Consider the following 26253-nt stretch of genomic DNA (forward strand, 5'->3'; position numbering starts at 1 on the left):
ATCAGAGATAGCTGACCAAAGGCTATCACTAATTTAGCAGAGCGCAGTGAAGACAGACGACATAACAAATGCCGCCATCTCGTGGTTCCTAACCCTAACACAATATATTTAATGTCTGGAATAATGTGGGTTGATTTTCTACGATCGATTTTCTTGAGTTTATGGGACGAAAAACCTGAGTTTCTGGGAGAAAAAACCCGCTTGTCCGTGCTATAGATCGACTAACTCGGGAACCGGTAGAAAAAAAGGCTTAAAAAATTTCTTCTAGTTGCCGACTAGATTCGAAACAAGGTCTTCCTTCGTGCGGTTAAGCGCTCTGTTGTGCAAACGCCACATGCACTGAGCTACACAGGTTCTACTAGAGATATTAGGGAGGATGAAATCAAGCATGTGTCTGCAAACCCCTGTGATAAACAAGCATGGGCACAATAAATATTATGCAATGCAGAAAGTGATTTCGCAGGTCTCCAATTTAAATGGGTTAGTAATGAAATTACACAAGAGCAATGATAGGTAAAAAGGGTTGTTGAAATGCATGCAATAAAAGAAGTATCAGGATTAAGGGAGAGGCGTTTTTCACATTGGTAAGCTCGACTTGGCCAAAAAGTATGGTATCAGTGAGAACTAGTCGAATGAAAATGATAGGACAGGAAATGGGGTATTACAGATGACAGCTGCAGAATTACATCAACAAAATTAGAAGTTGGTAAGGATATTAGATCTGAGGGAGATGGGTCATTTCAGGCTGCTGATGTGAGATAAAGACAAATAGGACAATATACTTTGCTGAGTGCTACTATAGAAAATGTAGTCCATAGAAAGATGTAGATAAGATGTATCTGCAAATTAGTATAGAGTGTAGACCAAACAAATATTATGGGAGACTTTAACTATAGGGACATCGAATGAAGGGAGGAAACGGGAGGAATGGCAAGATAAAAGTGGAATTTATACAGTTGCTAGGGGATAATTTGATAATTATAATCTAAAACATGTTATAAAGGGATATGGAGTTTGAGGGGGTTGAACCTCCTCCAATTGGGGAGAGTGATCATGCAGTCTAGTTCTGGGAAATTGCCAAACATGTGGAGTTCTCTGTAAATAAGACGTTTATGTTCAATTATAAGGCTAATGATTATGGGAGACTCAGGAGTTATCTTGGAACAGTGAAATCGCTTGAGAAACTACAAGGAAAGAATGTCAGTAGTACACGACAAGTAAGCAGAGATTGCTTGAGAGTAGCATTATCATCTTGCATACCCAAGGTTAGCGGGATAAAGCAAGTTGTAATTAAGTGGATGAGTTAAGATATCAAGCAAGAGCTGTAAAAAAGGTGACACTGTGGAGGAAATATAAAAAAAGTGATCAGTGATCAGCATACTCGTGCAAACAAAGTGCAAACAAAAAGGGTGAGTAGTATGGTAAGGGAGGCCAAATCAGACTATGAGAGAGAAATTAGCCAAACAGGCTAAAGTACACCCAAAATAGTTTTGCCGTTATGTAACATGTAAGTGGGAAAATTACTATGGTAGATTGACTTTAAACAATGCTCATGGCAGGAAGGCGAGTAAACCAAAAGAAATAGTTGAGTTGCTGGGTGATCATTTTGCAAAGGTGAAGACTCTCCAGTTGCTGATGTTACAGACACATATATCAAATTTGAAGTAGATGAACAGGAGGTTCAGCATATTAAAATATATGAATATGAACACAGCAGTAAGTGGTACTGAGTGGCATATCAGCCCGTCTACTCGTTAATTACCTCTGATAAAGTTGTTTGGTCTGTTTTGGCTCTGGCAGGGTTCCAAATGAGATAACAGAGTAAGATACATTGCATAAAGGTGGCTCCCAGACAGAGGTAGCAAACTACAGACCAATTAATATATATGGAGTGGTTGTCAGAAGTATTAAAATTGTTGGTGGAAGGTAAAATACAATAGTGGGTGGGTAGATGCGATACTCGATAGTGAGCGCATGGCTTTGTAAAAGGTAGGTCTTGTCTTAGTAACTTATTCGCATTTTGTAATAAAGTGACAACAGAAACGGATAAAAAAATGGTAATGGTTACACCATGCTACTATTCAACTTTGCCAATGCACTTGATAGAATACAATGTGGAAAACTATTTAAAAAGCTGGAGCAAATGGGAATGGATATGAACCTAGTAACATGGATAGGGGACTGGGTTACAGATAGACACCACAGTAGTATATGGTGGAGTGGAATTTAGGAGAATGATGGTGAGCAGTGGAGCACTTCATGGATCTGTAATAGGGCCACCACTCTTTAATTTGTATATCAGTAATATAGGGAAAGATTTAAGTGGAATGTTCAGTTCTTTGCTGCTGATGCAAAACTGGCGAGAGCAAGAGTTGATAAAGATGATGTAGTTATCCTACAGGATAATTTAAATAAATTAGTATCGTGAGAAAAGGATAATGATTGTCAATATTATAATTATTATTATTACATAACACCTCTAGGGAGTCCAAAGACTCATCGAGGGAGGGCATGTACCCTACATCTCTGCGTCTCCACCAACTACAACTACCAACACCATCTACCACAGACCACCAAAACGATTATATTCAAAAACACCCAAGGTGGGATAAAATGTTGCAAAATGTAAGGAATGCATTTCGTGTTGAAAAGGATATGGTGTATCATATTGAGGGTATTGATTTGTAGGAAATTGATGAGGCTTGGAACTTGGGAATAATAGAGGGCATATTGCAGAAGTAGGTAAAATAGCTCAACGAATTACTAGGATGTTGAAAACACACTAACAAGTAAATATAAGGAAGTTTTTATCCCTCTTTATAAGGCTATGATTCTTGACTACTGAACACAGATTTCTCAACCTGGATTTTTGGGAACCAGGAGGTGATAGAAAAGATTCAGAGACGAGTGACCAAGATGGTGACAGTTCTGTGGAATAATCCCTATGAAATAGAAACGTTAGTGGGTTGCAAAGTTCAGTTAATAGGCAGAAAAAATGGGCGACGCATGATAGAAACACTTAAAATACTAAAGGGTTTTATAACATTGAAGCAAATAAAATTTTTCATTATAAGAGTTTTTAGATTACTAAAGAAGTATCTAGGTATTTGAAGGCAGCAAATTTTGTCTGTAAATTGAGTGGGTTCTTACATCCAGTTTGCCTGTTTGAAAAATTCGCATTTTTGGAAGGAATCCCTTCATCACCGTATGAGACCGGTTACTTCACCTTCAACTGGAAAGTCCTTATAAAGGTCCAAGATGGGTGGCCTATGTAGCTCAGTGGAACTGGCATGTGTCTTACACTGCGCTAAATCACCCGAAGAGAGAGCGTCATAAGAAGTTTTACGAAGCTTTTTTTCATTCGTTCCCGAGTTATTCGATCTCTAGCAAGGACAAGCGGTTTTTCGTTTCTTAAACTCAAGGAAATCGACCGTGGAACCTACACTATTTTAAGACAGTAAACATAATGTTACGATTAGGGCCACGAAAAGTTGACACTTGTCAGTCGCCTCTCTTCATGGGCCCATTTATAACTGGTAATCTTGGCTACCGACGAAGATTGAACTTCCCATTAGTCTCCAAAATTTAAATAGGACTAAATTGGACTCACCTACTCCCTATCCTGGAATGAAACTCGTTAGCTGATTTTTTTTATCTTGATCAGAAATAATCAGTGAACTAGAGGCCATACGAGAAAATAATTTTAGAATGTTGTCGCGTAGAGAGTACTGAGTGAGTGAGTGGAATGGATTGCCAGATTTGGTTGTGAGTTTCCTGACGTTCAATTGATTGAACATATGTGTGATGGGATTTTTTTGTATGATGGATATTATGTGTCTCATAAGTTGAATCACCCGACTCCATGGAGATGTCATAAAATAAAAATAAAAAATCACCTAACGCCTTTTTATTCCTGCATTTATTTAAACGGTGAGGCCGTTTTTAGCCCTATCTAACTTTTGGAGACTGAGTGAGCAATTCAATCTCCACTGGTACCCAATCAGAGATAGCTGGCCCAAGGCTATCACAAATTAAGGGGGCACGCAGTGAAGAGAGATTGCTTAACAAATGCCGCCATCTCGTGGTCTCTGATCCTATCAAAATATTTTTAATGTCTGAAATAATGTGGGTTCTACGGTTGATTTTCTTGAGTTAACGAAAAACCCAACGAAAAACCCGAGTTTCTGTGAGAAAAATCCTGCTTGTCCGTGCAAGAGATCGACTAACTCGGGATCCGGTCGAAAAAAGGCTTAGAAAAATTTCTTCTAGTCGCCAACTAGATTCGAAACGCAGTCTTCCTTCGCGCGGTCAAGCGCCGTGGTGTGCAAAAGCCACATCCACTGAGCTACACAAGCTATGAAATATAATAATAATACTCTAGTCGCCAGTATGTGTACATCCTTATGAATCATTAATGCTATTAGCGTTTACATGGGCCTTTGTGATACATATATATATATATATACAGTATATCATAAACGGTTTGAAACGTGCTCGGCCTAACAATGAAAAAGGAATTTATAATTTCAAAATTATTTTTATTTTTCAACATAATCTCCCTTAAGATTAATACATTTATTCGAGAGATGCTCCACCGTCATTACCGCGACCCTGTTGTGGTTCTCAGTAAGATCTGAAATACCCCTCTACAGCTGCAATCACCTCTTGATTTGAAGAAAAACGCTGACCAGAGAGGAAACGTTTTAGTTTTGGGAAGGGATAGGAGTCAGAGGGAGCCAAATCTGAGGAATAGGGTGGATGTTCTAACAATTCATAGTGCTGATTCCTTAATTTTCCCATTGCCAAAACACCATTGTGTGCAGGTGCTTTGTCCTGATGAAAGATAATTTTTTCTTCTGCAAACCGGGTCTTTTCTGACGAATATTTCCCTCTAGTCTGGTTAAAAGATCGGAATAATATTCCTCAGTTATTCTTTTACCCTTTTCAAGATAATTATTAATCAAAATGCATCCAGAATCCAAAAACACCGACGCCCTGACGTTTCCTGCTGCTGAAATCGACTTTGTCTTCTTTGCCGCTAAACAACCGGCTTCTGTCCACTGTTTGGATTCTGGTATGTAATGGTGAAACCAAGTCTCATCTATAATAATAAATCGACGCATAAAACCAGTTTTATTCTTGCTGAAACGCTCCAAACACTGTTCAGAGTATTCATGCAAGTGCCTTTTTGATCTGCTATGAGCAAGCGCAGCACCCGTCTTGCGCAAAGCTTTTTCATTTGCAATTTTTGATGCAAAATATATTCTACACGTTATTTTGAAATGCTTACAGTCTCAGCAATTTCACGCACTTTGACTCGCTGGACATCCAATACCATATCGTGCACTTGATCAATGATTTCTGGTGTTGTTACATTTTTGGGACGTCCTTCACGTGGATCATCTTCAAGACTGGTACGGCCATGATTAAACTCGGCAGCCCATTTCTTAATTGTCGAAAACGAAGGAGAGGAGTGTCCATAAACTTTTATGAACTTCGAATAAATTTCATTTGGCGTTATACCTGCTTTTACAAAGAATTTTATAACCGTACGGTAGTCAATTTTACTAATTTCAATGGACAGAGACAGCACATTTGCTTATGACAGATGTAGCAAGTTAAAAAAAGTTTGAGCCGATAGTGTTGCCATCAATGGTCGAGACCGAGAAAGTTTCAGACAACTCATGTATTTACTGAATTATATCAATGAATTTCTTCAAGTTACCTACGATATCTACTTTTTACTTTTTTGTGACGATGGCAGTAACAGGCCAGACTTGTTGTTCACATTCACAACTGATGTATCATGTGCTTGCAGAAATATACAGTATACGTTAATTTCTTATATTTTGTGTATTATGTTTGCAATTTTTTTAAATTTCTCTCAGTCATCTTACAGTGATTCTTTTTGAGATAGTTATAGATATGTTATTATAGTAGCGAAAAAAATTAACCAGAACAATCACATTTTAAATAAATATTTTAATTCCACAAGAAAATAAGTACGAAAGTAAACTCCAACTCTTACTAATAATTTAGGAATCTAATAATTGATATGTGCTCATCTGTTTCAGAGAAGTTCATTAATTCGCTAAACATGGATTCTTCCAACCCAGAACACATTTTTCTTATTTCTGCATCTCGAAACCATACTTTTATAGTGGATTGTATTAAGTTATCCTTTGTGCCAAAATTTAATTTCTAAGTCTCTTTTCACAAATTATCTATTGGATTAATGTCAGGCGATTACCTGGCAACTAAAGCAATTGGATGTTGCGATTTTTCAGGAACTCTTATTTCTTTTGAAGTTTGGCCTGGAGCGAGGTTCTGTTGGAAAATGAGTTCTTTGCCTTTCTGGTTTTGTTCAAACACTTTTTTCTCCAATATTTGTATGTTTGTCATTTTTCTTAATACCAGCATTAGGCCCAAGTTAACCTGGACCGGTCATTTGTCAAACAATCCCGAAACATCATTTTAGCTGGATGTTTAGGATCTTGTTGAAATTTGGCGAACGATCTTTCCATCCCCTGATTTACGCACTGGAAATTCGCTCTCTTTGAACAAAGAAATGACTCTCATCTGAGAATATGATCTTCTTCCAATTTTCTAAAGTCCAATTTTTGTACTTTTCATCCTGTCAGTGGGCAGTCCTTTCTGCTTCCAACAATCTTAGACAGACTCATGTTGGAAACATTAACCTGACTAGCTGCCCAGACTATTTAATTCTACAGCAGACAATATTGGATTCATTTTGCTTTTCCGTGTTGTTTTCCTTTTTGAATTATATGTTCCTTTTCTTAGGAGAAAGGTACCTGTCTCCCTAAACCTCTTTAAAATCACATTAGTAGTACCCAAACCAACATCACATTTATTGGCAATTTGTCTTTGAGTTATGACATGTGTTGAGAAAGAATACATTTCTTTGAACGCTTTCTTGTATATGCATCCGTTTTGTAACTATGCAAAATGAAGAAAAGACGACGAATGTCAATTTGTTTACACTACTAAAACGCACAACACTATTAATGAACATCGTAGAGACAGTTAAACACACAACACTCAATCAAAATGGTAAACTAAAACCAAAACCACAAACTTGACGAAAATTTGCCTTGTTCACTACTTTACATAATAAACCGATGTGATAGTCATTACTATTATGTATGAATAATTAAAATGAATAATTAAAAAAACGCAGATATGTAGGCATTTTTACACGTCTGCCCACTGGTAAGTCCGATCCGTTAGCCAAGTGACTATGCTCTTCGCAACATATGCCTGAGAAAGGAATGTCCTGGGTTTGATTCCCGTCGCCGACGTGCTTAAGGAGCTTAAGGATCTTATTCTTACATAGCCAAGTTAGCCATTCTTCGCTGTGGACTGCAGGGTATTTCTCCCCAGTTTATCTGGGGTTTTTCCTCCTGCAAGCAGGCAAACGCTTACAAGAAATTTCTATATCTACAGGAATAGAATCAAAATGCATAAATACAGTTGTGCAGTGATTGTTAATAACACTTTTATTTTTGATATAGTTATTAGGATTTGGGTTTTAAAATAATTTTAACATACCAAAATGTGTGATAAAAGAAAAACAAAACTATCAGCCGCAGAATATTGCAAACGAAAATCGAAAAAAAAAGCGATATTCTAAAACAAAGTGAGGCTTTGTATAAATATTGAAAAACTGGAATAGCTAATGTAGAACAGGTAAGAATATGCGAAAGGACCGAAACCAAAAATTTGAGCTCATGGCAAGTACTTATAATTGTGATCTCAATAATGTTGATAGTAGTAGCAATGACGGCGAAAACGAAACTGGTGTAACATCTTCCTCTTCAAAAAAATTAAGTGATGGACTTGAAATGAACATTGATCCAGCAAGATGGAATCCCTCTTTAAGTGATGCTGAAAGGGAAATCGTAATGAAGGGTCTGCCGGCGAGACCAAAAAGGGATTTCATTTTTTTGTGCAGCTCTAATGGTCGGAAATTTTCATTAAATCACTAGGGAACTAAGCAATGGGAAACATATTAATCGGCCATGTTTAGTGTATTCTAGAGAAAAGGATTCTGCATTTTGTTTCTGTTGTAATTTGCTTTCCAGTAATAACATTTCACTCAATGCTGACGTATATAACGACTAAGGGCATTTATATCTATATCATAATAGGGTGACATACGTACCGTTTATTTTTCATATTTCCGGGTCGTCCCGTCGTTTAAAAAAAATGTTAGTTTAGTCCGGTTTTTAATAAAAACAATAAATATACTTTAATATTGGTCAATCATAAATTATTATTCATAACCTATAATCGTATATCAATATCACGGATACCAGTAATTTATATAACCATGGAGTCGCAGCACATCTCAGACGCGGCGTCTGTTCTGCTGTAGCGTAGTTTTTGTTTTGCCTGTACGCTAACCGGCGGCTTTGTTATTCAATGCTGTTAGTTTAAATTTCATGTTTTTTAAATTTTAATATTATTTTGTAAAGTTTTAAGTCTTATTTTTTAAAACCTTAAGTCTGTCCTTGCAATGAAGAAGAGGCGAAACTGTAGTTTTTAAAGACGATCCCCAGAAACAATTCAAATTTATTAAACTGGACAAGCTGTGTAGTGATCGAACAAAACGGTATGCCAATATTGTAATGTTAATTTTTCCGTTGCTCATGGAGGCAGAAGCAACATCAAGCAAAATCTACATAGCCAGAAACAAAAGGATGCTAAAAATACTCTGGCTTCAGTTAAAAACATATGATAGTGAAAGCGATAAAATTGAAGCAAGTGAAGCTCTTGTTGCTTATCATACTGCGCTTCACTGCCAAAGTTTTTGCGCAAATGATTGCTTGTCGATATTGATAAAAAAAATTTATGAACCAAAATTTTCTTCAATGTATACCAGATCAGAAGCAATAATTACCAACGCTTTATCACCATACATATTGGGCGAAGTAATACAGGATCTGAATAAAACAAAATGCATTATAGTCAGTTTAGATGCATCAAACAAAGAAGACATTACACTTTTTCCAAACGTTGTGCGGTACGTTTTGCGAAATTGTGGTGGTCAAGACATGACTCTAATTCATTTCCTTACCTGGTAAAACATTTGACCTACACTGTTGAAGGAAGTAAGTGCCAAATTTACCTTACAAAACAAAATTGTTGCTTTGTGTGGAGATAGCAAGAACACCAATTTTGGTGGTTGCAAAAGACTTGGCAAAACTAATGTGTGGCAAAAACTTGAAACTGAACTGAAGAGGCAGATTATTGGTATTGGTTGTGAGGCACACGTTATGCACAATTGTCTCCAGTGTGCTGTTGACTGTTTACCAATGTATATATATACACAGTCAGAGTTGAAGAACTGAAAAACGTTTATGACTTTACAGGAAAGAATTACGCTAAATTGTTAGAGTATGTAAATACAGGATTTTTGTCCTTGGGTCCATCAACTGATAGAATTTTAAGCATGCTTGATGGGCTTTGTTCTTATTTACTTTTTCAAGAAAAATGCCCTGTTATGTTGCGAAAATTATTTGAATATCCCTGTTTGAAATTGTGATTGTCATTTGCAAGAGATCAAGTCTCTATCTTCCAAACATACATTAGCTTAATTGAAAAATATAATATTTCAGCTACAAAGGTAACCATGAACATTGAAAATCTTGGAAACAATTTAGTGTCCGGAACATAACCCCAGTCTCGTTTTTGCCATCCCAATGTCCCGTTTTGGTCTCAGGGAAATATGGTCACCCTATATCATAATGAACACAAAAAATCTAAAAGCCATTTGGAGTCCCATGAGAAGTGGATTGAGTTGTCGTCTAGGGGCTTAAATTAGAACTGACGATTGATTCAACGCAACAAAAAATTTTAAATGCAGAGGCTCGACACAGAAGAGCATAATGGAACGCCTAATTGCCATTGGTTAATTTTTAGCTCAACAATGTTTTCCCTTTTTGGGAACATCTGATAAATTATATTTCATAATAAGGGCAATTTTCGAAGTATGTTGAATTAATTGACAAATTCGATAATACTATGTCTGAACATTTACTGAGAGTATCTCGTGGATCGGCCCAACATTATCTTGGGAAAAACATTCAAAATAAATTGATTTCTCTCCTCTCTGAGGCCATAAGAAGGAGAATAATTTCTATGGTGCAACTCTTACAATTAACACTAATTGTAAGAGTTGTTGATATGGATCAACGTGATATCAGTATCCATGAGCACTTTGTTGCATTTTCCTGTAGAAGTCACTACAGGCTCAGGCTTGTCTGAATGTATTCTTAAAAATGGAATCACAAACATGTGTGGCCAGGGTTACGACAATGGATCAAACATGAAAGGAAAACATTCAATAGTTGAACAACAACACATTAGGGATTTGAACTAGAAAAAGTTTTTTATAACTTGTCCTTCTCATTCTCTGAAATGATTTGTCAATGATGCTGCTATGTAGTCTAGTGCAGTGCTTCCCAAACTGTGGGCCGCGGCCCCCTTGGGAGCCGTAGGTTTTGTTGAGGGGGAATCGTGAAATAATGAAAACAAATTTAAAATCTTTTAAGACTAGGTAGATTTTTTTTAACTTAAAAGAAATGTATTTAATTATTATTTTTTTATTGTTGTTATTTTTTATATTTTAATGGGAAAAAAATCACACATTGGTGCGGGTTCACAAATTTTGCTTCCTGCGTATTTCTGCGCTTAATGAATATCAGTAAATATATGCTTATTCATATAAGTTTCATTTCAAACCAAAAATCTAAGAATTGCAGTTTCAAATATTTCATCTGATATTGGTGTAGCAGTACTGAAACACATCCATCACATTAAATTGTTATTAAACTTCTTTTATGTTTTTAATTCTTTCTTTATTACTAATCGTTTTACGTTTCATGTGCTTGTACTACGATGTTGTTCAAGGGGAGCCGTGAAATATTTTAATTTTTCCAAAGGGGGGGGGCATGACATCCACAAGTTTGGGAAGCACTGATCTATTGAATGGATTTCATTTTTTTTGAAACAGTTCAGAAATTGTATATGTTTTTCCCAGCATCAACACTGAGTTGGGGAATCCTTAAAAAACATATTACAAATCTGACTCCCAAGTCACTAACTACCACCCGCTGGGGATCTAGAATCAAAACCATTTGTCCTTTAAGATATTGTATTAAAATTTTATGATGCTCTAATAGAAATTGCTGATTACGTGTCATTGGACAAAATGGCGAGACGCTGAAACTCTTACTAGTAATTTCAGAAATTTATATTGGTATGTTGTTTAGTTATATGGCACTATGTTTTAAATGAAATTAATGTTGCTAGTAAATTATTGCAAAGTATAAAAATGGAATTGTCCGCTGCCATATCTACTTTAAGAAATGTTCTCTAGAGCCTTGAGAATATCAGAAAAATGATGAATCATTTCAAAAGTTTCTTGTATATGCTACAACATTAGCTGAAAAAATTGGAGCTGATCATATTTGAAACCAACGTTTGTAAGTACTAGAGTGCGTCGGCAGAAAAAACAACGCGATTATGAAGCAATCTTTGAGCCCCTTTCTGATCCCAAAACTAAATTTAAAATTGAGCTTTTCTTTATTATTATTATTGATGTAGCAATGAGTTCTATCCACGAAAGATTTGGGCAATTGGAACACCACAGCTCACATTTTTATATATAATATCCCTAAATTGAAATTTGAGGTGACAAATGGGCTTTAAAACAAATGCAAATATCTAAAAGTATTCTAACCAATCAAGATAATAGAAAATTTGATGCCATTGAGCTATTTGATGAATTGAAAATAGTTCCCCATTTAATACCAAAAAATACGCTGCCAGCATTAAGTCTGTTCCTGTTTAATATTGTGATGGAGGTAGTTAAATGGAGGAGGTGAGAGAAGACGCGCCTTGGACTATGTTGTATGCAGTTGACATCGTGCTGTGTGCAGAATCAAGAGAAGAAGTGGCAGCTAGATGAAAGTACTGGAAGGGAGAGGTATGAGACCGAGCAGAAGTAAGACAGTGTATGTGTTGCAAAGTGGATGGCAGCCAAGAGACAGATCTGGAGCTGGAAGGAAATGTCATCAGGAAGGTCAATGACTTTAGATACTTCGGTTCAACAATGAAAGAGGATGGTGAGGCTGAGAAGGAAGTGGGATGCAGGATGGAGGAACTGGAGAGAGATGGCTGGAATGCTATGCTATAAGAGGGTGCCGATCAATCTAAAAGGCAAAATCTACAGGACAGTATTGAAACCAGCTATGACGTATGCTATGGAAACTGTGGCCCTGAGGAAAATAACATCAGCAGGATGGAGGTAGCGGAGATGAGAATGCTTATGTGGATGTGTGGTGTGATCAGAATGGATCATCTGAGAAATGACTATGTAAGTGGAACGGTGAAAGTTACGAACTTAGGGGCAAAGATACAGAAGACAAGGTCGAGATGGTTTGGTCATGTGATGAGGAGGGAGGAAGATTACGTGAGAAGAAAGGTCATGCAGACAGATGTGCAGGGGAGGAGGAAGCGTGGACGGCCAAAGAAGAGGTGGAGGGAGATGGTAGAGGAGGACTTGAGGATGAAGAACTTGGATGTTAAGCTACAGCCCAAGACAGGAAGTTGTAGAGGAGATTCACCACAACTGTGAAAAACTGCAGAAGATGAAGTTGCAAGCGGCGAGTGTAGTCTTTCAAAACTAAAACTTGTTTAAACTTATTTATGTTCTACAATGGCCGAAACTCGATTGAAAGGTATTTCTCTGATTTTAATTGAACATGAAATTTGTGTGAAATTAGACTACACTGGCCTTATTTGTGATTTTTCGAATATGAAAGCAAGAAAAGTTTCGTTTTAAACAGTAGGTTTACATTTTATCATGTTAATGTAGATTATCTTATGGTAAGACATTGACTCATGTTCAAAAATCTAAAAAAAAATAATATAGTTACGTGTTTGTGATATAGTTCTTCATTCCATCACGTGATGTGCATTACTTACGTGTAAGTTAATAGCAATACATTATAAAAACAATATTTTTAGGATGTGTTTATAGTATTTGATATCAATGAATTTTTGAGCAATAAAATTGTTGATATTTCAAATAACCTAACTTTGAATAATTGCCTCTTTGTTATAATTTTAGTAGATTTTACAGCAGGTGCATTTACTCTGCGTTTGACGAGTATGCTAGTCTTCATTTGATTTTAATTACCCATGTGAAGATGCACATTTTCAGAACAAAATTCCACCATTAAAGGGTTAATTATCTCTCTCTTCCTGTAAAAAATATAGTTTATGATAATTTTTCATTAACTAATGAATTTTCATTAGCTAATTCTACTATTTAGAATTTATGATCAGACATGTTGAAACTTAGCTTAACATCATGCTTTTTAAGACGTCATTAAAAGAGATTTTTTAGGAGAAAGAGGTGGCAATATAAGCCATTGCATGGGCAACAAAATTCCTAGGGCCGGCTCTGCATGAAACCATATGCCATATAACCCCATGGCTTTCTTCGCTTTTTGGTTATGCAATAATAGACTAAGCATTACCCTTGAAAATGATCATTTAGTAAGACAACTATTTGATTTGTTGTGTTTCATCATTACTATCAGCCATGTTTAGGTCGATTTCATGGCAACCTCCAAAGACATCCACAAGGCGACAGATGAGACCCTGAATTGGCTTTATTGACTAGAAAATGACCTATAGCTGCATTGTATTCTTTTCGCCATAAGAATAAATAAAAATAAACTACTATCAGCACTTTTTATAGCCATTCTTCCATGGTCTACTTGCCATATAGCGAAAGAAACTATTTAGGAATTTTTTTTCTCCTGAATAGATAGCTTCCTCTAATAATTACCCTTGGCTGTAGCTTACCAGCCACTCTTCCTGCCTGTGCTCTGTACTGCTTATATACCAAGTCCCTTAGAATTTTATTAATTAATTTTGGTGAAGATGCTGTAGCTGATTCTATCTCTGTTGTCTTCCTTGTATATTTTTGCTTTTGTAAGTAAACCCCATGATCCCAGTATGTGACCTATCAACTCACTGTCAGTTGAAAAGTCCATATGATGTTTTTCTCTCAATGTCCACAGGATGTCCACTCGGTTTCGAAGACATCGAAATCGACATATAGAATACATCTTATATCGACATATAAAATGCTTTAATTTTTTTTTTTTTTTTTCAGTTTAATCTGTTTCATTTGGTTTTGAAGATAAGACCACTTAAGTGGTTAGATGTTAGCGCAATGCATTGTAATTATAGTTCTGTTATAATTGCAATTCTCTTTTTTATCAAAATAAAAAAAATCAGTTAATGCCTTTTTATTCCCATATATAGAGAGTAGGCGAGGCCATTCTTTAGCCCTATCTAACTTTTGGAGACTGAGTGGGCGGTTCAATCTCCACTGGCACCCAATTAGAGATAGCTATCACTAATTAAGCAGCACACAGTGAAGAGAGGCGGCTCAACAAGTGCCGCCATCTCATGGTCCCTTACCCTAACACTCGTATTTAATGTCTGAAATAATGTGGATTCTACGGTCGATTTTATTGAGTTTACGGGACGAAAAACCCGAGTTTCTGTGAGAAAAAACCCGCTTGCCCGTGCCAGAGATCGACTAACTCGGGAACCTGTCGAAAAAAGGCTTAGAAAAATTTCTTCTAGTCCCCGACTAGATTCGAAACCAAGTCTTCCTTCGTGCGGTCAAGCGCCGTGGTGTGCAAATGCCACATCCACTGAGCTACACAGGCTCTTTCTCTTATTTATTTATTTTTCTCATTGCATTGGATATCTGGTGATTTGAAAGTATGTCACTTATTTTATTTATTCATATGGAGTTTCCTCCCTTTTATCCCCCATCCCTATTGGGGGAGAGTTGATCCCCCTCATGGGGGATTAAGTATTTATGGCTGTAGATATGTGTGTTCACGGGGTCTGCATGCGGGATGAAAAACCCCAGATAAACAGGGGGAAAAACCCTGCTGTTCACGCCCAAAACTGGCTAACTTGGCTACGGCTGAGGAAGATCCTTAAGCTCCTCACGCCGGCGACGTGAATCGAACCCTGGACATTCCTTCCACAGGCATATGGTTGCGAAGCGCAAAGCCCCTAGGCTAACCGCGCGGACACTATGTCACTAATGTCATGCAATTGGTCTTTATGGAAAACGGAGAATTATTTATCATAGACATACGCTCCAGTTGAATATCAGTTTTTTTTTTATCGATGTATTTTTCAAATATTGCTAAATATATTTCTTGCCTTGTTTTTAGCATGTAAATTATTTATGTAATTATGTAATGTATGTAATATAAAAAAAACTTGTATGTAATTATTTATCATAGACATACGCTTCAGTTGAATATCAGTTTTGTTTTTTTTTGTCCATATATTTTTCAAATATTGCTAAATATATTTCTTGCCTTGTTCTTAGCATGTAAATGTATTTTCACTACATTCTTCAAGATAACGCAGTTTTTCTGAGGTATACATTCATCTAAACTGCTTATGTTTCATTGCAGTTTCTGTTGAGTTTCATTTTGTGAATCACGTGATACGCACACCCTGAGTCTAGATTGCATGTCATATGACCATAATTGTCTATTTTTAGCCAATGAGATATCACGAGTTGTACAGCGTAGCAAAATGTGTGTAAATTTCCTAGATAGGAAACAAAAGTGTAGTATACCACATGGCCGTATGAATGGTACGGGTTGACTAATGGCGCCTCTTCTGTCACGGTTGTTTACCAGCCGAAGACGGCAATTCAGAAGTCATTGTACTGAAGATTTAATATTGGAAGCGAAGAGGTAAGGCCTGATGTAAAGATAAGGCGCCGAAGGTATTAAAGTGTTTTGCACTTCGTATTTTCCGCTATTTGCGCACGTTAGGTATCCAAGAATATGATGTTTTGTGTTATATGTAAAGCGAAGAGTAGCCAAAATTTTTTACTTAACATATTTTTTGTATATTTCCAAGAAATCTGGTGGCATAATAAGTTCTGATATGTGTGTGTATATATGTATGTCACATTCAGGTTTTATATATATAACCTAAAGTGCTAAGTAATTTAAAAACAAAAACTCTCATGTGAAGATGATATGAAAATCCACATACAGAATTTAAAAGGAAAAAAAATAAAGAGAGAGAGAGAGAGAGAGAGTGAGAGCTAGAGGGCAGATCATAAAAGCCACCAAGCTAGACAAATGTAACTAAATAGCGTTCATCACGGATGCGTAAGAATCCCCAGTATTTTCAAGCCGACGAGTTTTTTTTTTTAGTTAAAAAAAAAAGTTGGCTTTCACTTGACATCTAGATTTAACCTCTAATCTGCACAACGTTCATTATTATTATTGCTTTACGGAATATTACGACTTGTCCTGAAAGCGAGTTTCCAGTTTCTTAATAAGACAATTTCAATATGTTTTTGTCATCTCATCTCATCACATGAGAAGAAAGGTGTATACTGACACAAAATGCAAATCCAAAGCAGAGAAAGCTGGTGCGTGTGTGTGTAACCTGAAATGCTCAAAATTTAAAAACAAAAAGTATCATGCGAAGGTGATTATACAGAATAAAAATAAAATAATAAAAAAAGCTAGAGGTTAAATCATAAACGCCATCAAACTAGGCAAATATAACTAATGAGCATTTACAGACATGTAAGAATCCCTTGCATTTTGTAAGCCAATGAGGTTTTTTTTTTTTTTAAAGAAAAAGTTGACTTTTGCTTGACATTTAGATTTAACTTCTAATCTGCACAACATTCCTTATTACTGTTGCTTTACGACTTCCCACGAAAGTGAGTTTCCTTTCTTAATAAGACAATTTCAGTATGATGTCATCTCATCAGAAGAAAGGTGTACTGCTCCAAAATGCAAATCCAAAGCAGAATCCCATTTTTGTATATACACATCTTTTTCACAAGTGCTTACTCTTTTACATGACCTCTATAACTATAATATAATTCTTGCATTTTCTTAAGCATATCACAGTACCTGTCACTTTCCAAAGTTATAATTATCATATTCATAATTTCTTAATTCTCAGTACATTGTCAACATACAGAATACAAAAATTGCATCCTGCTGACATAAATCTATATTGATTTTCTTTGATAACCCTCTCCTTTTAATCATTCATTATGGTGAAATTATGGACATTATTACCATATTATTATTACATAACACCTCCATGGAGTCTGAATCATTGCAGGAGGGCACATCACATTGCTCACTATCTACACTATGTTATCTACTGCCTACTAATAGTATTTTTGCTTGTTAATTATATGTATTTTTTTTCTGACTGATTTGTCTCTATGCATGATGAAAAACTATAGTTTCCAGGAGAGGGAAAACAGTGTGTTATATGCTAAATCATCTTCAGTTGAAAAAGTCCATATAAAGATTCCTCTTGCCATAATGTTAAACTGCTAACTTTTATTTAGGATAAACTAAACTGATCAACCATTTCCACCTTCATATTAAGATTCATCATTGGGATGAATGAGCTGGAGCAATTGCTGGCAGCCAGACCTATCTTAATGATCTCCTAGCTATAGACATGAAATCACAAGCTATACAATCACCAAATAGTTCTTTTCAGGACAAGAAAAGAAACCTGGGTGTAAATTTCTAGATTTGCTAACTCAACATTGAAGGAATGAGCTTTTGCTAAAAGTCAATATCTCTCAAAAATCCTTTGAGAAAATGATATAGACATAGCTGTCATTCAAGAGATGCACCCAGATAATGAACAACAATTGAAATCTAGAGGAAAAATTGCAGAGAATGATATACTAGGAGCTACACATCACCAAGTCATGGCTGTGCAATTTTTGTATGCAATAATATAGAGAATGCTCACATAATATCAGCACATATTAATCAGAATATACACACTATCATAGCCAAAATTGAAGATCTCACAGTGGTTAATAATTATAAGTCTCCCCTGGTAGAATGGCCATCAGAAGTAATTCCCATATTTCCACATCATACTATTTACATAGGAGATTTTAACAGCCATCCAACCCTATGGAATTACAATAATAATGATGGAAATGGTGAAGCATTAACAAACTGGGCTGATCAAAACAATCTTGGCTTAAGAAAAGTAAATGAAATTGTAGTTGTGCTAGGTACAAACGATTTAACTGGCGCTAATTTCAGTATGAGAGGGGACATGAAAGGGTTGCTGGAAGAGGCAAGAGTGAGAAAGTGAAAATAATTAGCATTTTACCTTGCTATGATAAAAATGAATTAAAAAGAAGCGCTATGATGGCAAACGATTCCATGCATAGGCTATGTAGAAGGAATGGATGTGAGTTTTTGGATATGTGGAGTGAGTTTGAGGGAAGATTGGATTTGTATAAGAGGGATGACCTACACCTGAATGCTTTTGGTATCAGGAGTCTGGAAAAACTAATAACTAATAAAAACTGAGACCTAACACAGAGTCAGGGAAACTAAATTATAAATGGAGGAATGGTGTGAGTGTAAGGCGACAATGGTATATAACTGTGTTAATGATGGGAATGGGCTTTTTCATGGAAATTTTATGAGCCGAGAACAATTTCGGGTTTGTGTTCGTCCGGTTCGGACCCATCATATGTGTGCAAAGATGTCTACATGTGTAAGGCATTAGAGAAGAATAGAGATCTGCAAGTTGTCCAACTGTGTCAAGCAGACTGCAAACAAGAGTATACAAAAGAACACACAGGTAGATTATTATGTCTGTATATGAATGCTAGCAGTATCAGAAACAAAGGGGTAGAGTTTGTTGCCTTAGTCAATATGTTATGACCTCAGATTATAGGAATTAGTAAGACCTGGCTATCAGAATTGGACCTACTAGCTGGTATTGAGTGTCATAGGTACAGTATTTTTAGGAAGGATAGAGTGGATAGGAGAGGAGGGAGTGTGCTGCTAATGATATTGGATGACTTAAATCCAGTTAGAGTTGAGACCTATTAATATAGTAATACTACTACCAATATTTCATGTGGCAGTGAGTTTGAAGCAATCTTGTGGTAGGGGAAATCTAACAAGACAAATTACATGGTGGGGTGTTGTTACAGATCTCATGGATTAGTAGCTGGTGTTGAAGAAATGCATCACCAAATAGAAAAGGTGAGTGCGAAAAGAGTAATCATAATGGGAGACTTTAATTATCTAAATATTGATTGGGTAGCAGCAGAATCTCATCAGAAGAATGAAAATGCATTTATTGAGCTATTATGGGACAACTTCCTCAAGCAGCATGTGACAGAAGTAACTCTAGATCAAAGAGTGTCAGAGGGTGTTTCAGTTAAAGACATACTATTCTGCCTCCAGTTGGTGACAGTGATCATGCGGTACTCACTTAGGAAGTGACTAAGTTTATGAATGTTCCATTCAGAAAAGGTTACATGCTGAACTACAAAGCAGGAAATTATGACCTACTGAGTTCAGTGGAGTCATCTGTTTTCAGGATGATCTTCTAATTTATTCAGCTACTACAAATATACTTTAATAAAACATGTTATCTTAATTACAGTAAATAAAGATCATTACATATCAAAATATGTATAATATCTAATTTTTCATCATTTTATAGCACTGAATGTGTTTCACTATGAAATAGCCATTCAAAGTAAAATTTGTTGATACATAACAAATTAGAATTTTCACGTGATATTTTTGGAAATTCCTCTTGTCTAGACATGGAAACATGATCACATGTTCATTATAGTTGCAACAGTGAGAGCATCCCTGGAAATTAGAATAAGTACCTCATCTGAGTAGTTTTGAACAGCCCTCATATACATCACACAAAGTGTATAAAGGACTACTTCCTATTCTTCTAATAATAATCAGATTCAAGTAATTTAAGTGATATAATCTCTACTTACTCTAAAAGAAAGTCTTCTTCCCATATAGGATCAGGGGGACACTTTACTTGGGTTCGACAGACTTTCACCTGATTTTGAGAAATAATACAGAAAGGATGCGGAACTAGTCGTACAGGTAATCGATGAGCTTCTAAAAGAGTTAGATGAAGACTGCGAACTTCTGTAACATTATGACTTGGAGCCCTTCCCCGAGGAAGTTGGGGAGAACATAAGGGTTTTATAGCTTGTATCCATTCCTGAGCTTGGATAATCTTATCCTTTTCCCAAATTTGTATACTAGGATCCTTATTCTTTAGAGTTTCAATATTAAATACTTGATCACTATCACTAGTATCTAGAAAAACTTCAGGAGACTGCTTTAATTTTCCACTGTCACCTGATTTCCTATCCAAACAGCATTCTATTCCACACAATGATACTGTATTATCAACAAAATTACACACAAACCCATGACGTTTCAGAAAATCAATTCCAAATATTATTTGTACATTTGGATTTGAAGATTCTGGAAGAACAATTAATGAATGAGAAACTTTCAATGGAAAGCAAGGAATTGAAATAAAGACATTGATTTGCCTATAAGCTGAAATTTCAGATTCAAATATTCCTTTTAACTTAATTGGATTGCTTAAAACTGAAATATCATTTGGAATTAGAGATTTAATTTTGTTAAATAAGCTATAAGAAATGAGTGAAATGTGTGCACCTGTATCAAGTAAGATTTCACAAGGTACATCTTCAATAAATCCTTGTAATACTGTTAAAGGATTACTTTCATTAGCATAAGGAGCTAATGCTACATCAAACTTTCTTTTATGGTTATAGCTGTCTTTGGCTTTACCCATGTTTAGTGAATAGTTTGACATTTCTGTCCTTGCCAGTATAATATTGGAATAATAACTAATTCCAGATTTATTTTTATTCTCTGATTTCTTATTTTGAAAACAAGATCTATCTCTAACATAACAATCTTTAGCAAAATGACCCTGTTTATTGCATCTAAAACATTTTGGAATGTATCTTCTATGAGATGCTTTATTCCTATCAATGTCATCAGATTTACAAGAAAAAGATTGATTATCTGTAAGATTTTTGGATATTGATAAATCCGACATCATCTTAAACAGAAGTTCCTGTCCTTGTATTATGGGTCTCTGTTGTCTTTCTATTTCTTCACTCAGAAATGTTTTCAGTTCCTCATATTTTTCCAAATCATGTAATTTTATCCTGGAATCAGATTCTGGAATATCTTTAGTAAAATTCACAGAAGTTTCCTTAGACTTTTTCTTTTTATTTTCAGCTTTACCCTTTTGAAGCTTTTCTTCTCTCATTTTATCAGTACCCACAATGCTAGAAGAATGAGTTTGATTATGCTGAAAACAATTTACTTGCTTATTGCTTGAGGAATGAAAAATATCTCTTAATCTTTCTTCCTTTTCTTTAACAAGCTCAAAACATTGTTCAAGGTTTCTAACTTTTTTCTTATACGCTGTTTCTTTTAAATTATCCTTGAGGCCAAGCCTAAATTGATTAAAGAGCAACCATTCTAAAGAGGATTTCTCTTCAGATGAAATATTAAATCCATGAGCAATGGTCCACAATCTATGATAATATTCAGAAACAGATTCCTTATTACTTTGGATACACTGTTGAATCTTCCAAATGTTAGGCCCTAATTCTCTTACATTTGAAAATTCTGATATTAGCAAACTTTTAAAGGTTGCATAATTGTCAGTATCTCTTAGTAAAGGAGATGTATTTAAAAATGTTTTGGCTTTTCCCAACAATTTATTACGAAGTATAATTAACAAGTGAAAATCTGACCAATTTCCTAAATCTTTAATTTTTTCTGCATACTTAAAAAATGTTTCTATGCTTTCACTACTATCACCTGAGAAAGAAGGTATTACTAAGGTTGGATTTATTAACCTAAAAAATTCTTCATCATTAACTGAAGGAACTTTACCACTAATATTACTATTTTCTGTAGCCATTTTTTTTTTGATTTGAGTCAAGATTTTCCTTTTGGATTCTAAACTAGTTTAGTCATAACCAATTATCCTGTCGGCTGCGCCATTGTTAATATTTAATGAATTTTCCTATAAGCTGCCTGCGCCATTGTTATTTATAATGTGTATTATAAATAATATTTCATTTACTAACAATTATTTTTAGTTTTTGACTCCGAGTGTCCCTATATGTTATTATATTTGCACAAAGAGTTCACTCCAATTGGTGCAATGACTTTAACTCACTTTTTCAGAATCCAGCTAATCATTGACTCAACACCAAGTACAAAATAAACACATTTAATAAAACTTAAAACAATATATATACACTTCTAGTAAAATTACATAACTACAACTACAGATTAAATGGATCCAAGGCCTTATTAAAAAAATACAAACTTACTCTTAAGACAAAACACTTTTTCTTTACAATCACAAAAAAAATGTTCATAGTCTTATTCTCTTCCTGTTAAGGCTCTTTCCAGAAGTTACAAGGTTCTGTACTTCATTTTTTAGGATCCCTTTAAAATTCCTTTTTACTGCCTCACACAAAACAAAATCAAGTTCCTTCCTACTTGAATATATCTTGGCCGGTTTATAAAAACTTAGTTTCAAGATTTCCCTTTTCTTTACTTATTCCTTCTTGAAACATATTATTTCTACTATTCCTTTTTCGGAATACAATATGAAATTTCCTTTTGACTGCCGCACACAAAAAATTCAAGTTCCTTCCTACTTGAATATATCTCGGCCAGTTTATAAAAACTTAGTTTCAAGATTTCCTTTTTCTTCTTTACTTATTCCTTCTTGAAACATATTATTTCCACTATTCCTTTTTCGGAATACAATATAAAATTTCCTTTTAACTGCCGCACACAAAAAATCAAGTTCCTCCCAACTTGAATATTCCTCGGCCAGTTTATAAAACTTAGTTTCAAGATTTCCTTTTTCTTCTGTACTTATTCCTTCTTGAAACATATTATTTCCACTATTCTTTTTTCGGAATATAATATGAAATTTCCTTTTGACTGCCGCACACAAAAAAAATCAAGTTCCTCCCAACTTGAATATTATTCGGCCAGTTTATAAAAACTTAGTTTCAAGATTTCCTTTTTCTTCTGTACTTATTCCTTCTTGAAACATATTATTTCCACTATTCCTTTTTCGGAATACAATATGAAATTTCCTTTTAACTGCTGCACACAAAAAATCAAGTTCCTCCCAACTTGAATAAAGACATACTATTCTGCCTCCAGTTGGTGACAGTGATCATGCGGTACTCACTTAGGAAGTGACTAAGTTTATGAATGTTCCATTCAGAAAAGGTTACATGCTGAACTACAAAGCAGGAAATTATGACCTACTGAGTTCAGTGGAATGGGATTGGTTGCTGAATGGAAAGAATATCGAGAGTGCATGGGAAGCATTTAAACAAAACTTAAATGATGCGAGATCAGAATGTGTCCCAAGAGTTCGAAGAATAAATAGAGTAGGAGTCAAATTTATGTGTAATCTTATTAAACAAGAGATTCGTAAGAAAAGGATGATGTAGAAAGAATACCGTTTGCATAAGGATGACGTTCGTTATTGAACATTATAAGCAGCAGGCCAGAATAGCCACAACTGTTGTACAGAAAAAGTCTGAGTATGAAAAGAAATTGGCTCTGCATGCTAAAGACAACCCACAGGAATTCTATCAATATGCTACAAGTAAAAGAAAGAATGAATATCAGAGAATAACCCTTCTAAATCCAGATGGTGCGAGGGTTACAGATGCAGAAGAGGTTATTCAGTTAATGAGGTCCATTTCGTTAAAAGCTATTAAACTGGTGAACGCAACATTGAGTGCACTGTTACCCCTTCACTAGATGAAGAAATGCAGGTGTGTGAGGCCGAGGTATTAGATCTGTTGCACAAACTGAATAACAATTCAGCAATAGGGACTGAGGTAATATCAGCACATCTGCTAAAAGAATGTGCAGCTGAACTGGCCATTCCTTTGACCAGGATGTTTAATGAGTCTCAAATCAGGGAAGATTCTACAGGAATGGAAGGAATGTATGGTAATTCCATTGCACAAGGGTGTTGCAAAGACTGATGTATCCAACTATCGACCAATTAGTATCTCAGGAGTGCTGGTGGTGAAGATTTTGGAAAAATTGGTTAGGTCCTGCATTCAGAAATGGGTTGACAGTGAATCTCTACTTTGCAATAAACCACATGGATTTACTAAGGGAAGGTCTTGTTTTAGCAATTTGCTCACATTCTATGACAATGTTACCATTGAACTAGACAAGGGGAATGGATATACCATGATACTTTTGGATTTTGCTAAGGCTTTTGACTGAATACAGCATGGCAGACTGCTGCATAAATTGGAGAAAATGGGTTTGGGTTATACAATATTAGCATGGATAAGAGGATGGCTGACTGACAGATATCAAAAATTGGTATATAGGAGATCTGAGTCTGCAAGGTTTAAGTTAACAAGTGGTTTACCACAAGGATCAGTGCTTGGGCCACTATTCATTAATAATATTGGGAAGGATTTGACAAGCGACATACAGTTATTTGCTGATGATGCAAAGATAGGTAAGGTAATCAGGAATGCTGCTGATATGCGGTCTTTGTAGAATGATTTGAATAGGCTGAAATTGTGGGCATGGGAAAATGAGTGTCAGCTCAATGTCAGTAAATGTACAGTCATTCACTTCGGCATGATTAGATATCCAATGTTGTATTATATTGGTAGGATGAGGCTAGGGATCTTGGAGTGTTAATAGATAGGAAGTTGAAGTTTGTGGCAAAGATTGCAAATACAACTCAAAAGATAATTTCAATGCTGAAAGAAATGTTCACATGTAAAGATAAGGATGTTATTTTGTCTCTTTACAAGGCCTTTATAAAACCTCACTTGGACTATTGTGCGCAGGTCTGGTTTCCTAGTTTCCGTTGTGATTCTGATATATTGGAGAGAGTACAAAGTTGAGTGTTAAAAATGATATGCTGCCCTATTGCGCTCCTCAGTAGCTGTTATAAACTCCTTGAAAGACTCCTTAACAGAATTGTTGAATACTGATTATGAAGACAGATTGAGAATTTGTAGACCGCAGACACTAGCAAACAGGATAAAGAGTGGTGATATGATTGAGACTGACAAACTTCTGAAAGGATCATACAGGATTTCAATTGATGGAATTTTTCAATTTATGGAGGATGGGAAAAGGACAAGGGGGAGGGATCCTTGGAAGCTGAGAATAAATGCTGCCAAGAAGGGGGCGGGAGCTAGATTTTTTTCTCAGAGGGTGGTGCATGATTGGAATGGATTGCAATTGGATGTTGTGAGTGCAAGCAGTGTGAATGAATTCAAGAATAAGTATGATAGCTGGTTTGTGTAGTATGTGGCCTCCCTCGATGAGTCTCTGACTCTCTGGAGGTCTCTCTTAATAATATTTGATGCAAAGGACAAAGGAACCTTTAAGGCTGTAGCATAGAAGAGGAAAGACAACCCAGACCTCTACTTTGTTACCCAAAATTTGCAAAATCAACTGCTGAACACAAGATGAGTCCTTGAAGATTTTCTACACAGCCAACATCGCCCAGTATTGGTAGAAGTACAAATACCAATAATACGGTCTATTCCATGACCAAGATGGAATTTTAGGAAAGAACTGGCAGGATTTTTCTCAAGAACTGGATAAAAATATTAAGATGGATACCACCTGTGAGTGAAAACTATGACAGATTCATTGGAGCAGTCATATCAATAGCGAAGAAGTATATTCCAAGGGGTTTCAGAAAGGAATACATATCTTGCTGGAATAAAGACTGTGAAGAGCTATACCAAGTCTATTTAGAATCTGGCAGCTGCAACATAGCTGACAAATTACTCCAGAAGCTTTATAATGAGTGCAGAGAAAAATGGATAAAACTACAGAGGACTTAGACTTAAAAAATCAAGTAGAAAAGCATAGAGCCTATTAAAGAAGTTAGGTGGAAGTAACCCAATCACTCAAAAAGATCCTTTGGTGACTCCAAATGAAATTGCCTGCTGAATAACCTTGCTGTCTAGAGACCCTCGAGATCATCAACACACACACACAGGAGGTTAAAAGATCACTCAGATACTTACGACAAAGTGCAGCTGATAGTTCCCAATTTTCAAGAGAATTTACCATGGACAAATAACTGAAGCCTTAAAGGAGGTGAAAACCAGCAAAGCATCAGGCTTAGATGGTATTTATCCTGAATTCTTGGTTAACTGTGGGGGAAAAAATGCTCATCAGTGGTTAACAAGATTCTTTTCTCAAATTTTAAGGACGG

The 26253-nt window shown here is 35.7% G+C and overlaps 1 protein-coding gene across 1 annotated transcript in view; it reads left to right on the forward strand.

The window, feature by feature from the left end:
• The first annotated feature begins 7715 nt into the window (after positions 1-7715).
• The window catches only part of LOC150096300 (folliculin-interacting protein 2-like), a 165876-nt gene continuing 147338 nt past the window's right edge, over positions 7716-26253 (forward strand). The window contains exons 1-2 of the mRNA XM_090409025.1: positions 7716-7919; positions 11205-11281. Coding sequence (XP_090265151.1) covers positions 7716-7919; positions 11205-11281 — 281 coding nt within the window. The remainder of the gene's footprint in view (positions 7920-11204; positions 11282-26253) is intronic.

This window comes from Typopeltis vanoorti, chromosome 19 (genome assembly GCF_054136105.1).
Source record: "Typopeltis vanoorti isolate ZY-2024b chromosome 19, IOZ_Tvanoo_1.0, whole genome shotgun sequence".
NCBI classification, from domain to species: Eukaryota; Metazoa; Arthropoda; class Arachnida; order Uropygi; family Thelyphonidae; genus Typopeltis; species Typopeltis vanoorti.